The 16,183-nt window shown below is 42.6% G+C and overlaps 1 protein-coding gene across 11 annotated transcripts in view; it reads right to left on the reverse strand.

The window, feature by feature from the left end:
- Positions 1-3,668: 3,668 nt before the first annotated feature.
- The window catches only part of Carmil1 (capping protein regulator and myosin 1 linker 1), a 279,741-nt gene continuing 267,226 nt past the window's right edge, over positions 3,669-16,183 (reverse strand). For 4 of the 11 annotated variants that reach the window (XM_032884196.1, XM_032884194.1, XM_032884195.1 and 1 more), the window contains 4 exons: positions 15,856-16,068; positions 13,557-13,697; positions 10,684-10,827; positions 3,669-4,684 (listed from right to left, as the gene is read on the reverse strand). In XM_032884196.1, coding sequence (XP_032740087.1) covers positions 4,551-4,684; positions 10,684-10,827; positions 13,557-13,697; positions 15,856-16,068 — 632 coding nt within the window. In that variant the 3' untranslated portion in view covers positions 3,669-4,550. Of the gene's footprint in view, positions 4,685-10,683; positions 10,828-11,170; positions 11,196-13,556; positions 13,698-15,855; positions 16,069-16,183 lie in introns of those variants that run through there. The other 7 variants (XM_032884198.1, XM_032884197.1, XM_032884199.1 and 4 more) reach the window with 5 other exon arrangements.

Raw genomic sequence — 16,183 nt, forward strand, 5'->3', positions numbered from 1 at the left:
TGGGCAACACAATCCATTTCTTCTGATTTTGAGAAAAGTCTTCCCCTGCACTGAGGCAGTGTCTAAGTTATGTCAAAGTCACTATGTAGCTGAGGATGACATTGAACTCCTGATCTCTCGCCTCCACTTCCTGAGTACTGGTATTACAGTAATGTGCTACTACCCCTGGTCTGACTGAGATACTTCTAATGAAGGAGAAGTCACACTAGTGACAACAGTTACAAGTAAGAGGCATGGGGCAAATAGAAGACCACTATGTCTCTTCTTGTTCTTGCTGTCTTCTCTGCTGTAGCAGCTTGGCTAAAGCTTGGGTTCTAGGCTCAAAAATGTAAGGTGTTGGAATCCAGAGCAGACGCCTTCTCAGGCTCCCTCAGCCTCTGTCTTGCTGTGGCTGTGGAGGGAATATCAATCTCCCCGCCGAGAGCCTGACTGGGGACATGTGGTGGCTTAGTTCCAGAATAACTGGTACCATTTTCATTGCTCCAAGAGAATTTATAGGTGCAGAGTACTCGACTACAAAGCCAAGATGGCAAACTTTACAGTGAGGCACAGCCATGTGCTCACCTTCCATACGCCCGCACTCCCTCAGTCATGAATCCCCCAATGCAGGACTCCATCTCCTCTCCTTTGCCATGCAGAAACCTGAGACAGCCTGGCATGCAATGGGCTATTCATCAACCATGTGCTGTAAAAATCTCCGTTTCCTCAGACCAATAAAGCAATCCAACTCTGCCTACGGTGCCTGAACTCTTATGGGAGCTCCTAGCACGCTGTATACTTAAAACACCGGAGCCTAAACTGTCATCTGAGACCCTGGTATATTGCCATCTGTATGCCTATGGCCTTAGTAACACTTTGGATAGTTCCTTATCCAAAGGCACAGATTACCTAGAGCCCAGAACCCAAAAACTTTTAGCTAGCATGTTTCTGTTGAGATAATTAGAAAAGGTAGAACTGTGAACAGGAAGTGATGTAAGTGGGGGCTCTATGAGAACAGAAGTGGTTGGCATTACAAGTCAGCAGCTTTCTAATCAGGACTATACATCCAACCCCCAACACACCTCTGCATCTTCTTAGGCATGTAGGACTTTTCTAACCAGAAGTTCTCACCAGCTATATAAGGCATTGTGTCCATAAATGAAGACCATGTGATTTTTCACTGCAGACCTACTATGGTAGTGTTTTTTCAGTCTAGCAAGTGCAAAGAGAGTAGAACCATCTTTCCAAAGTCATCTCAAGTTAGGATTCTGACAGGCAAAACTCCTCTGAAAAATCAATGCCATGCTGGGGGCAGAGATTTCTTCTTCGAGAACCCAGGGCTGGGTGGTAAATGGAGTTTTCAAACAAGTAATCAACAAGATGAGCTGACCACAGGAAAGGGTCAAAGTCATGGCCGAATTTTGTCTCTCGAATACTGTTCTTCCTGATGAACCCATCATCCCATCCAGGATCCTCCTCAAGTTTTCCAGTTGCCAATTTTTAATGGAAAATTTATTTGTAATGTATGACTGACAATTGACCCAAACTGGCCAATGGCAAGCCAAGCAAAGAAAAAAATTGGAAAACTAGTTTCCATTAAAGCCACACAATGTAAGTGTCCCCTGTTTCACATCACCGAGATGGGTGTGAACATCCTGTCTGCCCCTAACTCTGGCTCTGCATATTGTACAAGCAGAACAAATTAAAGCCATGCAGCCCAGCACTGGGCTAGAATCCCAGGCTCTTCCTAAGGGTCCTTTTGCTCTGCACACACAGGCCTTTTGATTTATAGAAGCCCCTGCTCTCCTCCAGTCTCCCATTCTGGATCCTGCAGCTGAAGACTCTGTTGCTCTCCCAGCATTTGACTCCATGTTTCTAAATGAAGACTGCTGCTCTTCACTGAACTTGTTAAGAGCATTAGGAATGACGGCAGATGGCCTCTGGTTACAGGTCCTATTGAGTGGCCTTTCCTCCTGTGCTCTTGGGGACTGACTGATGGAAGGTGATGAGGTATGGAGAAATGTATCACTCCATAATCTTTGAGAAACAGATGCTGAGATGTGCTGAGCTTACAGATATGCTTCTGGGGATCCTATAAAGAACAGTGCTGGAGGGAATCGGAGGCAGGAAATACCTGTAGCACACATTTATACACTGATGGTCACCACGAAGGAGCCTGGGAAGCAGCAATGGAGACTTGGGAAGGCAGATATTCAGGGCAGGACAGTAGATGGCCTACGAGTAAAGGCTACCCTTTGCATGGCCACCTCAGCCAAGCTGAAAGCCAGCTGCTGGGGGCTGTCAGCCTAGCATGTCACCATGTTACCTTAGGGGTAATGAGGAGGAGCGGGCTCCTTCTGCCCCACAAATAGCTAATCTTACTCTCCTATTTCTCTGGGTCCTTGTCTGCCTGCAGTACTCAGTGACGGCTCCTTGCTCTGATCACATCACTGCTTAAAAACTGACAGTGGTTCCTACTGCAGAGGCAAGTGCAGATAGTCACAGCCTGGTCTTCTCCTACACTGAAACCACAGGCATGTTATGGGCAGCAGGTGTACCTTGCTGGCAAATTTGATCACCGTTGACTTTATGACCGATCACAGCATTTTGTATACTGTCCTACTACTCCCAATGACTCAATCTGAGGCTATATATGTTTTAAGGGAGTGGACAGAGCCACTATGGAACCACCATGGTGCTCTGTTATGTCTGCCTGACTTCTCTGGTCCCCACTCAGAAAGGTATACCAATTTGCTGTTTTCTTTGTGATGCTGGCCCGAGCCTATGTATGCTTTCTGTGGTCCTTTGTTCTGTTTTCACAAATTCTCTGAAGTTACCTCCCTTCTGCCATGCAGCTGCTTCCTGACTCAAAGGCATGGCTTTCTCTCTTCTCCCTTCTGTGGCAGCTGATCTGAGCTTTCCCTTTTAAATGCTAATGAACTTGTCCTCAGTCCTAATTGTCTTCAAATAATAATACAGTATACCTATGAATCAGACACAGTCCATGTACTTAGAAAGGTGTCACTTCAAGGCTTTGTATAATGTCATTTTTCTGAGATTTCCAGAACATCTCAAGTTGGGAGGCAGGGAAAATTGACGTCTTCAATAGGACTGATTATTCCAAGTGTGGGCTTAGCTGGACTGTGGTTCTGCTGACTACACCACCAAACAGCCTGCAGGTCCACACCCATTATCCTTCTCCCACTGCAGCACCAACATGGGTCTGGTCATGTCTGCAGTGGCCACACATAAATAGAATAGTCATCTGTCTTACCATGAGGTCATAGGATGAAATCAAGTGGTACAGTCTTCAGGACTGGAAGCCACTTTCAGGTCAGTCACCCAGGGGTGGTAAAGGGAAGAGGATGAAGCAAACTGTGACACCACAGAAGCCCCATTTGTGTTGTTGGTCCTCCCCTCTCCCTGTAAGCATACTGCCTGACTCAAGCAAGCACCACTCATATGACCTTAAATTCATGGAGCACACAAAGAACTCTGTGACCTTTTAGTAAATTTCATCTGTGTTCCAGTGCAAAGCACAAACTATGGAATTATCAAATTATCTTTACTTTGAAAGTAATAATTTCTAGATTATATGATTATCTGTGGGCTGTATTTATTCTAAATTTTATTAATAAGATACAGGTTCATTGTATAAGTCAATCCTAACAAAAGAACTAGAAGTCAACTTCCACTTGTAAAATCATTTTATTGGTATAAATATACATATGAATAAAATACTTTCAGCTTGTAATGTAAGTGAATATTTGTGAGATGTTTTATAAAGAGTAGTATTTAGATTTTTTTACAGGTGCCAAAATTTTCTTTTAAAAACCACACATTAAAAACTAATAAGCAGACAGAAATTAAAGGCCTTCAAAAACATGAATATTCATAAGACCTCATTCCAATCAACTATATACATGAATCTGGGCTTCACACACTCTGTTCTTAGCTGTGCTTGCTGATGGTCTGCAAATATTACCAAACAAGCTTTAAATGTACAATTCTACATGGGGAAGGAAATGTCCCACAAAAGAATGTTAAGAACAGTGCCCAAGATCTAATATATATATAATTTATACAAATTATTTATTAGTGTGCTCTGTTAATATAATTACAGTGTGCAATTGCATACATCAAGAATAAATTGCTATATTGAGTCATGTGTGGGTCTGACACAAACACACCCTGTAGCACTCCAGGATCTCCTGGATAGTTACTTGGGTGTGAGTCCAGTTACTTCATTAATTTCCAAAAACAACTCACCGTGCAGGGCAATGTGTAGCTGCCTTAGAGAAATTCAAGTAGGGCCCATGGAATAATTGCTGGCTTTTTGTTGAAGGCATAAGAAACAATATTTAGAAATCAAATGCCAAGAAGGGGAGAAGACCAAAAATTTGTTTTAATATAGAGGTATAAGAAAAAGAAGAAAAGGAGAGAAAGAAGAAAGCACCAAGAGAAGAGACAAGAGGCACTGCTCCCAGCTCTGAGGGCTGCAGAGAGAACCCTGCATCTGAGGGCTGCAGAGAGAACCTTGCATGGGAAGGCTTGGGGTGGGCACCATTATATTACACAAAAATAAACTCTTTTTCTGCCTCTTCTCCAGAGTCACTGGATTTGCTCCCCTGGTGACCATCTTTGCCCAAGTTCCGTTGCTTTTGTTCTTGATACTCCTGGGCTGGGCCCCAGCTTCTCCTTGAGACTGAAATCAGAGGGTAAGGAAGAGGAACAGTTTATTGACAAGGCAATTAAAAGTATCTGATGAACAGTTGGGCAAGGGGAGGGGCCATGAGAAATGGGGCTGGGCCTGGTCATGATGGACTACTTCAGTAACAAACCTGCATTAAGCTTCGACACACTCTAGACAGAAATTGAGGACAAACCAATGAAGCCACAGGTAAGTGGACACAAGCAAACAGACATGGGCAAGACCAGTCTATGATGGGGTGAGCCCCGCATAGATGTGAACGAGAACTGGAGGAAGAGATGGTAGGCAAGCAGAGGGAGAAGCTGTCAGGAGTCACCGAGGCTGCTCCGAGCCGGGTGGCCTCCACAGCCAAGACTGCCCTTTTACACAGCACAGAGGATAGGGCACACAGAGGCTTGCAGAGATGCTGGCTGGACTGTGTTCCAATGCCATGCCTTAGGCAGAGGGCCGAAGGCTGGTTACTTTCTGTGCCTCAGGCCACCTGACCTGGAATTCACTCCCTACAGATTAAGTCTGTGAAAAGCATTAAATAAAGCCGGTGACAGATTCAACCCTGCAAGTAAAGCACTCATTCCTACTGCTTGTTTCTGACTGGTAACAGGTGATAGGTAATCTGGGAGTGTTCATGCAGCAGTGAGGGCTGAGCTTGGTTGGAACTGGGCTGTTGTTATTTATCTAGAACTTTCCGAGTCATGGCTGGTGCTCTTCCCAATTACATAGGTAGGTTTTGTCTGTTTTTCTCTTGAAAGCCCATGTTCATTTTACTTACATCCTGGTTTCTCTGTCATCACTCCTGGGAGAGAGTTGGTTCAGAGGCTAAACTCCAGTAATATTTAGTAATATTTAATATTTCTCCTATGTCTATTGCTGAGACGCCATCTGAGCTGAAAATACCAAACCCACGCCACGTGGAAAACTGCTTAAACAAAGGCATAGCTGCTCTGTCACTCAAACCCCAGGAGTCCAAACAGGAATAGTCTCTGCTCCCGAGAAAGACATCGGACACATGACTCACTCGATGCTTCTGACTACTTTGATATTTATGCTATATTTTTAAAACTCCTCTTGCTAGGAGTCCTGGGGTTTAAATGATTACATCAAGTTAGTGTTTCAGGAAGGGACAATCAAAACCTATGTACAACTATATCTCTTTAGAATTTAGTTGACACAATCAGATTCTAGCCTTTAATAAAAAGCATCGTGATTTTCAGTTAATAGCATTATATTGAAATCATCAAAATTCCTGAAATGAAGAGGGAGGGCAAACAACTTTTCCATCTCTTGATAAAAACAAGTAACTGAATTATTTTTAAAGATATGACTTGTATGTGTGTACACACGCACACAAGGTGCCTATAAAGGCTGGATGTATTGTGAGTCACCTGATCTGGATGCTGGAAAGCAAACTCCTGACTGACTTCTACAATACTGAACCGTCTCTCCAGTCCCTTAAAACTGTGTCTGCTTTTTGACAGTAGCTTTCGGCAAGTTTTCAGAGAGGACTGAGACATAAGAAACAAATAGTTGCTTTTAAATGCCTTTTTTTTGGGGGGGGGGAGAAAAAAAATCTAAATGTACTTGTGTGGTTGGCCCTTTGGAAGCTGTTGACAAGCCAGGTTTGCAGGGAAAAAAAAGATAAATAAGTGTGTCTAAATATTTTGCCCTTCATCAGAAAAGCAATTTGATGTTCATACCCACAGAGTCTTTAAGCTTTCAGCCTGGGTGCATGCTGGGGTCAGAGAAGAAATAAAATTATCCTGAGGACACTTGGCAAGAAATCCAACCTCAAAAGTAGAGGGGACCTATGCTGTCTCGTAGAACTTCTGCATTCAAATTTAACCCAAAACCTTGTTCTTCCATAACAGAGAAATGGGAAGAATGTCTAACACCCCAGTGGGAGATTCAAGGGAAAATAATCAGGGAAGGGGGAGTGCATCTGTCTTCAGAGAAAACTCATTTGCTTGAGTCCCTAGATTAAGATAATCAACCTTCCCATCCTTCGCAATACTTTTTAATTTCCCGGAAACACAGTCCAAATCCATCTTATATGGAGTGACACAAAAATACTTTTTAAATATGAAGACATTCAGGAACCAAAATTTTATGTCAGGTAAATCCAGAAGTAACCCCATAGATCAGGGCCATACCAGCAAGCATGAATGAAATCTAGAGGGATACATGATGGAAATATTCTTGGAAAAGGCAGCATGTTTCTTTTAACTTCAGCCAGGAACTGACCTTCTAAGTTGATACTGGGCTTCTGTGTCCTCCAGGTTAGGGAATTGGAGGTGGGATGTGGGCCCCAGGGGTGCGGGGGGCAGCAAAATTTGGCAGTGGGGAGGAAGGGAGAGCAAACATCACCAAGTTAATCCTCTCCATTCTGGTTGCTAACACAATCCTACTTAGCCATAAAAGTAACAACCACAATGGTGACTAAGAGGAAAAATAACAGTTTCAAGAAGGCTATACATTTCACTATGATTAGAACACTGAAAGTACATCCTAGAACAGAGGTGGAGCACAATAGCAGAGCTTGTGTGAGGCCTTGAGTTTGATACTTAGGACCAATGGATGAAAGTTCATTCTAAACACATTCACCTTCATTGATTAAATTGTGATTGCATGTGAAAAGGGTCCTAGTAGCATCTGGCATGTCCTTCATATTAGATGCAGGCAAGAAGAACCATAGAACTTGAAGAACTAAGCTCAGCACCCTACTGATCTTCTAATCTATTCAATCCTAATCCTTGATGCTAACAACCTTGTAGAAGGAATGTTCCAGCCCGTAGGGAAGATGTCTATTTAATAGCATGCTATTAAGATGCCAATTGCAGTAGAGTTAAGGATGCTAGGGTGTCCTGAGGTATGAGATATCTATCTATACAGGTAACTATCATCATCCCAGGTACTATTGCTGGATAAAAGATACTCAAGAATGTGGACTGAACGGTAACTTATTAAGTGGAAATACTCCCTTACATATTCAAATCCTGTCTGAGGTGGAGATAAGTGTAGCTGAGAACCTCAAACATAAGGTTTTCTTTTCTTGAAGCTGATTCAACTTTGCATATATATATATATATATGCAAATTTTAAGCTTTCTGAAATATGCATACAGACTTGGAGCTAAGAGATTCAGATGCAAGCTCAGAAATAATTTTGCCATCATAAACTCAAGGGAGATATATATCTACTAGGATAAAACAGGGCATTTCTTTAAAATAATACTCTGCGGGTGGCCCTGATTTTTAAAATCTTTCTAGCAATAGTTGGAAAAAATCTCAAGCAACTGCTGACTTTTTCCTGAAAATGTGTTAACTGTTTTGAGACAGAGTTTTATGTTATTCCCAATTCTCTGTGTAGTTGAAAATGACCTTGAACTCTAGACCCTCCTGCCTCTACTCTACCTTCCAAATGCTGGGATTGTAGGTGTGCACCTCTATAGTTTTCTGCTCCTGAAGAAGTCTTACAGGGGGAGTGGGAAGTAGAACCTGGATCTGGAGCCAGGGAAAGAAAGTCGAGCCAGGCACTAGCTCACAGACTGTGAGATCAGGCAAGAGTCTGTGGCTGCAGGTTGGATTCTGGAACCAGCAAAGGATATAGAAAGGGACTCCCAGAATTAGGTCATGACACAAACAAAGCCAAACAATAGCACGGCTATGGCTATTTTCTTCAAGAAAATAGGATAAGTGCTAACAAAAACGTCACATTTTATCATCAAAGAGGAAAGGACACGAAATCAGTATCAAAATAGCCACATGATTAAACCACATCCAGTGTGATTAAATATGCAGCGTGCTTTGAGAACAATAGCTTTCATTTGTTTCATAAACACAAGGCTCAGGGAATTAAGAAGCAGGTTTAGAGTCAATGAGATTGCTCTTAAAAGACTTGAAAGTCCAACCCATGATTCTTTCAGTTGCTCTGCTAAATGTATTAAAATCAAACTAACCAGGAACGATTGAAAAAGCAGAGGCTATGGTGTTCTCAAAGGTGAAGGCAGAGCAAGGAGAATAGGCACTAACAAAACGACACAGTAGACACAAACCACTTTAATTGAAGTACCTGTGAACATTTTGGGGTTCCCTCTTTCAAGAAACAAGGTAGAAAAGCTAATACAAGATGGTCCCATTTTAATCTTACCAAAATTTGACCCAACTCGTCACAAAGAGACTGGTAAACAAACTACTGAGTTCATGGGGAAGTCAGAAATGGACACAGGGCTTCTTCTCACTGCTATCTCCTATTATTCTGTTTTATTGGCTGATAGATGTGGTCACAGGGGTGGCTTCTTGTGCGCTGTGTGAGTGCTTTCAGGGGTTTCTGGTTTTGCACCAAGGAAACCTTGTCAGTAAGAGTTGTAAATGGATCTAATAGTTGAAAATGTAAATTTCCAGGCTCTAGAGTTCCATGTAACCTCAACTGTGCTTAATAAAAGACTAGAGATTTTGTCCTATGAAATCTCAAAAAATAACTCCTTCATTCTCTATAAACGTAGCTGTTCACTGATGTGACTTTCTTATGATTGAAATTAAGAGGTTTTCTTCCTTTCTTTTTTTTGCTAACATAAGACTACATTTCATATAACTCAAAGTATTACCGCAGCTCTGTGATCCAAACACATTTCTTACACAGGGAATGAGTTGAAAGTAAAGCCCAGGTATGGAGTGTAGCTGAGCCATATGGAGCCCATTAAGCAGGTGCAAGGTCCTCCATTCTATCCTTAGCACAGCACACACTGACCACGTCCAGTACAAATAAAGGACCAATTAAATTGACTTTCTACAGAACAAATGCTACTTGGCCAGAGAGAATGAATGCTCTACCCTTCTATGAGTTATTCTTCTTGCTTTGTGCTGTGGGCTATCCCTTAACTCTGCCTTGTTATCTGGCTATAATATCTGAGTGGCAGGCAAAAGGGTCCTCTGATAGCACTGGCTTATAAGCCAGGCCCTGGGTGTTCTTGCTGATGGTGGGTTGGTAGGGACTTTGTGAGTCTTGCATCTGTCCCCAAGCACATTCTCTAAGAGTAAGCTTTCCCTATCATAAGTCATGCTCATCGGCTTCTTTCCAGAATGCTTAGAGAAAATGAAGGTCATGGTGTTCATTACATTGGAATGCTGGGCCTCATGTCTGACCACAGGCATCTAAATGCTTGCACATGGTAACCTCTGATAAAGTTTTATGGGTAGAAAAGAGCCTTACTCCAAGGGCAGACATTCTTTAAGGAGATCTCACATAGCAGAGTATTTTAGTTATATTCTTCTTCTTCCACAATTTGCTACATTTTCCTTTACATGAATTTTGCACTGTGATCATTGGAATGCGTTTTCTCAAAGTCAGCAGCAGTACTGACTGTAAAATTTCCCTCCACAGGGTAACACCAGATGTTTCCCCTTTGTGTCTCTTGGCACAATTCTCATTGGAGGAAAGTTTACCATAGGGCCTAATGGAAGAGAGAGCAGAAAAGTGAGCATGCTGGTATTTCCAATGAACTGTCTCTTAAGGTGGAAAAGCTAAAATGAATTGCCTTTTAAGATGGAAAAGCTAACAGGTAAGGAAAATCATATATGTGACCCAAGGTCTGCCATTTCACTGGGTGCTTTTCATTGATCTTTCCTAACAGTGAGTATGTCCTATAGGGACATGTTCTTACTTGTTCTATGAAATTCTAGCTTAACTCCAATGAAAACTTAATGAAAAAAAAAGAAAGAAAGAAAGAAAGTAGATGATCCCAAATAGAAAAATTAATATTCATGTCCAATAACATTTGAATAGACAAGGTAACTTAAAGCTCCCCATAGTCTAGTTTTAGATTTTGATTTAATATTTGTTTCCCTGTGGAGGGACCATCCTGTTACTGTATAGAGTAAGAATTCAGTCCTCTAAAGGATCTGACCCAGCCCCCATCAACAGCTACTCAATTAAAGCTCGTTTGTTAGTGCCAGTTCATCAGCTCAGGTCAGCGAGGCATGAAAACCGAAGACTCTAACCATTTGTTGGCTGTGACTTCCTGTACCCAGGTGCATTCACTTCCTCTTCCGCAATGGCGAAGCAGAGTTTTGAAGATCTTTTCCCTCTACTGGAAGGCTTGTCATGATCTGAATGCCTTTTGAAATGATCTCCTCTCTGCACTACTGGGGAAAAGGGATCCGTTTTACCCTTTATAGTAGCAAATACATCAATGTGTTGACATCCGTGTTAAAATGATAAATGTTAAAACTTAAAAATCAGCTCATCCACCCCAAGTTAGGATTCAAAGAACTTAAGAGTGCTGGTCCTGGGCAGATAGATCTACTGTTGTCTACAGAATTCATCAGCCAACATTATGGGAATGTGCAAAATGAGGTGAGTTCTGATCCTGCCCCAGAAAGAGTAACAAAAATGCCCCCATATTATCATTTTGATTCCAAGATGGATTAACAAAAAAAAAAAATCACATTTACTATGAAATAATCTGGGAGAATTCCAGTCATTTACCTGTTTCAGAAATTAGTTGGACACGCTAATCCAGAGGGAAGCAGAGAACAAGGAAATGAAGTAACCAGCATAAATAACACACAACAGGAAGAGAGAATAGAATGGCTTCTAGAGAGAAAGGCAGAGCTCAGAGTGGCTGCCATGTCTTCTATCCCACCAATGACCAGCTAGTTCACTGGCTGGCCAGCACCTTACCCCTTCAACATCTTAACACTTGGTGTAGTTTCAGTCTGACATCAGTACAGAGCACCAAGACTGTCAGTAGTTCCTTCTGGATCCAGATAGAAAAGAAAGCTCAGGGAGGGCTCTGCAGTCTCAGTCCACCCCCAGCAGACAAGCGGATGAAGCACTAGCACTTGCTATTGCTGGGAAGGAGGGTCTGATTCAAACACCTATCCTAATACTGGATTCTCCAGGGGCTGGCTCCTCTGTTTGGAGTTCCTCACTTTTCCACAGCAGCTCTGAGCTTGCTAGTGGTATCCTGTGTTACTTGCATTGTCACCAGAGGTTCCTGACAGTTTTGATTACCTATTGGGTATGTCCAACTTTCTGACACTTGGGAACTATGCAATTCAGTTAAAAACAAAACCACAAACACCTGCTGAAAGTCCAATTGCTAAAAGTAAAATGGCATTTTGTGTTGAGCTGCAGTCATATTTGCTCTCAGCCAAATTCAGCTGCGGGTGGCTCTTGAGTTATAAAATGGACACTCCCAGGCAGGGATCATTTTCACAAAAATATTCTACTCAGAAATTTACAACTCTCTGGCCCTTACCCACCCTGTTATGTGTAAATTCACGGGCATTTCAATTGGTTTTAATAAGATGAATGTCCCCACACAACACAACCCTTTCCCCCATTTCTCCCCATTAAAATCCTTTCAGGCTTTTTCAAAGGTTTTTTTTTTTTTTCTCTAAAAGCTAAGGGGTGAAGATAGAAACTGCAGAAAGGGAAGACAAGAAGGGTGCCAATGGGGAGGCACTGGGTAGGAGACCTGGCTTCGAGGGACTCGTGGGGGCTGTGAGGTTGCTTTGGATGGCACTACTAAAGGCTCTTCTCCGTAGAGTGACCCCTTCCAAAGCTCTAGCTGTGATAGCAAGTACAGCATCTATCCCCTCACTGTGAAATGAGAATGTAAAACCAGCTCCCTTTTTAGCTTCTGTGACAAAAGCAGCTTCCCAGCTTCTGTCCAATCCCCACCTTCATGTGCCTCTAAACATAGGAGAGAGAGAGACTTCCACCTATCAAAAAATTTGCAGAGTGGAGACAGAAGGGCAAACAGCATTATTTACTTTTCTATTAGATTCCTAAGCCACAAGAATAATAGGCAACTGTGCCTTCCATTAACCCGGCCTAAGACTATTACCAAGAGAAGAAAACGAGCTACCAGAGCCAGAGAGATGACAGAATCCTAAAGTACCAAACTAAACATGAAGTTAACAATGCAGACCAAACCACAGCAAGGATCAGGACATGGGGATTAATTGCTTTTTTATAGTGCATATCTGGTTTAGAGACAGCATTGTAGGACACTTTACCCAAAAGCCAACTGTGCATTTGAAATAACAAAGAAAGGCCAAGCATGGTGACTCCTGTAATGCCAGCACTTGAGAGGCTAAGGCAAGAGACTCACCATGAATTTGATTGAAGCCAGCCTGAGTTAGAGTGAATTTCAGGCCAGCTACAACATGATGAGACCTCTGCTTCAAAAAACAAACAAACAAACAAACGACCCTAACAAAAATACATAAAATAAAAAGTAAATAAATAAAATAAGCAGTAGAAATGAAAGAAACAACATACACGTTACAGTTACCCCAGTCTCCCTTACCCCACTCAGTCTGTTTTGGGGGGCTACGGGGACTAGCATGCAAATCAAAGGAAAACACCATTCCCACCTCAGTGATACTGAGTGTACAGTGATCCTCTGGGAGTGTCTGTCTATACAGGGCCCACACTTCTAAAAAGGTAGAACATTTACTCATGACCCAGAGAGTCCAGTGAACCTTGAGGTTCCACAGGGCAGATGGTGTGCTTCGGAGCCATGGCAAAGTTAATGTACTACAGCTGCCCTTCAACTGTGACAGTGGTGATATACTTAGAAATAATGGGATCTAGAAACTTATCCATGAGCCCTGACATGCTTTGGGCCAGAGGAGAAGTATCTAGCAATTACTCCTGTAGAGAAGGTGGGTCTCTGGCTAGGTGGCTCAGCTGTTCTTTACATGAAGTCCTAATAGAATGACAATTCATGAGCCCTGCTGGTTCCCATTGTTAAATCCAAGGCATGCTGACTTGAACTCCAAGATACCGCCTAAGACTGGGACTAACTATTTCCTTTTGAAATGACACCCTTTGGGGAGAATAAAAGGAAAAATGTTCTTACCTTCCTGGGAGAAGGTCCTAGGACTGGACTGTGAGCTGCTCTGGTCATCACGCTCTTTGTCCGAGGACACTTTTTTGAGGATGGGTGGAAGAAGGGCAACTTTAGGGGAACTAGGACCAGATGGAGAGTCTGGGGTGTCTTCTACAGGAGTACAAAGACACAAAACAAACTGTTCTACAATTTGTATTCCAACAAACATGTACATACATACACGTATGTACATGTTTCTGCATACATGGAACCCAGTGCTTTAGGACTAATTTGAAATCATAGATTTTTGGACCCATCAAGGACTTTGGTTTCTGGACTACAAGAAGACTAAATTGTCTCCTGGGCTAAAAAGGTGTAGACATGCAGGATTAGAATTCTCCATTCTTATTTGAAAGCCAGCATCACTTCACCATATAGGCCAGGTAAATTCTTATATACACATGACTCATAAAAAAAGAAAAGTTATCATAGACTGGTCCCAGCCAAAGACCGCTTCTGTATTTCTGCTAAGTGAAGTAATTAGAATTCATGAACAATAAAGAAAAAGCAGTGACAATTATGAAAAGTTGAAATACATACAGATCTGAATCTATGCTGCAAATATTCAATGAGCTAATATTTGACAATGAGACTATAAGTGAACCATAGGTCCCTTCTGCCTCAGACATAAAGTTGTTGATTGTCTTAAAACATGCACTGTATGTAACACAATGCCTTTATCAGTTTTCAGAGCTAGTAAGTCACAACACACATGTACACACATACACATATATATGTTTCTGCAGATGTGGAATCCAGTGCTTTAGGAGTAATTTGAAATCATGGACTTTTGGGCCCATCAAGGACTTTGGTTTCTGGACCTTTAAAGAGACTAAATGATCTCCTGGGCTAAGAAGGTGTAGACAGCCAGGATTAGAATTCTAGGTTCTTTCTATCTGAAAGGACTTAAAGAACTATGCTTTCTCTGCTCCATTAGCATGTGGGATTCTCAAGGCAGTGTGTCCACCTACACATGTGTAGAAGAGAGCGCAGGCTCTCTTTGGCCTTACATTCCCACTTCTAGTCTCAGATGTAAAGCTATGACAAGACCTGGAGACCCAATAATCCCTCAGAATCCTGAGGAAGAGCTACTCAGAAGACAGACTTGAAACAATGCTGACTTATAAAGCACCCATGAGTTGGTGAGTACGGCTCCTGGTGTACCATGTACTGTGTGATAAATGGCACAGCTGAAAGGGAACGTTCACAACAATGGAGAGTCTCCAGGAAGTAGGCTAGATGTTACGGGCTGCTCCCTTACTTCAGATAGATATACATGCAGCCCCGAAAACCACCAAGCCTTCTGCTGGCAAATTCCTGCTTTTCAGGAATTTAGTCTGTTTGTGGCATGTTTCATTCTGTAGACTAGACTGATCTGGGATTCACTATGCAGCCCAGGCTAACTTCAAACTCAGCAATTCTCCTGCCTTAGCTTCTCAACTGGAGAATGCAGAGGAAGATGACGACAATTTGAAGAAGATGGTGAAGGTCTACCTGTTTCTTAGGTTTTCTGGGGAAATTATAGAGAAGAGGAGGGGAGCACATCATATTTCATCACACTACTGATTCAACTTTGGATGGTTTGAAAATTTTTTACAGTATTTTTTAAGAAGTCCTGATACAGAACTTTTTTTTTTTTGCATAAAATAGTAAGGCAGACTTCAACCCCTTCCTAATATTTTAAAGTTTCTTCTATAAGACTTTCTACATCAGCAAACACCTTTGTAACTGGCCAGAGGATTAACCTCTTGGGTAGCCCTGGCTGTACTTAGCACATGGCCACATCAACAATGCACCTACAGAACACTCACGCCATCTGAGGAAATCTTATTTTCAAAACAGGCCCATAGTTTGCCAAAGTCTGTTCTAAACTTCTGATATGTTGGCAGCTGTGATGTCCAGCCACACAAGCCTGTGCTGATCTCATCGGCAGCCTTCGTTTGCATTCTGCATTGTTTGAATACCCTGGGGGATGATTTCAGAAGCAATGGTCAGCATACCCTGGGTGGTTTTCCTGACACCAGGGAAGTCTTGGGTCCCATCCCTCATATACGGTGGGCCTTGGTGTTGAATCTGTTAGTCCTCACCAGTTCCCAGGTCCTTCAGGTTTCAAGTGTTACCCAATTCCAGTTTCCTATTCTCTACCCATTTCCGCCCCCCGCCTCCAGCCCCTCCAAGGTGTCTACCACATTTCACCTACTCTTGCAGGCCATCGGTGGATGCAGCCAGACCATATCCAGTCTGACTCCCAGACTACTGATGCCCTTACCAGGTCTGGAGGCAGTTCTTGGCTTCTGAGGGATAGACGGCCGGGCTGCAGGGCTGGGCTTAGGGGACTGAAGGGGGGGCTTCGGGCTGGTGGGCATGCTGGAGGAGCTTCGGGACCTGCAGCCTCCATCCACCCTGGGTTCAGCTTTGGCATTCTTTTCTGGTGTTCCCAAACCAAAGCGGGCCTCTGGAAGACCTGGTTGCAGTTTAGGCACTAAAATGAGACATGATCCAAAACACATTTTGAACATCAAAGGTCAAGAAAGCAATCATTTAAATATAGCTCTGGTATTGACTCTGGTTAGCATCCCTCATCAGGGATCTTCAGA

The sequence above is a fragment of the Rattus rattus genome, chromosome 14 (assembly GCF_011064425.1).
Source record: "Rattus rattus isolate New Zealand chromosome 14, Rrattus_CSIRO_v1, whole genome shotgun sequence".
Taxonomy (NCBI): Eukaryota; Metazoa; Chordata; class Mammalia; order Rodentia; family Muridae; genus Rattus; species Rattus rattus.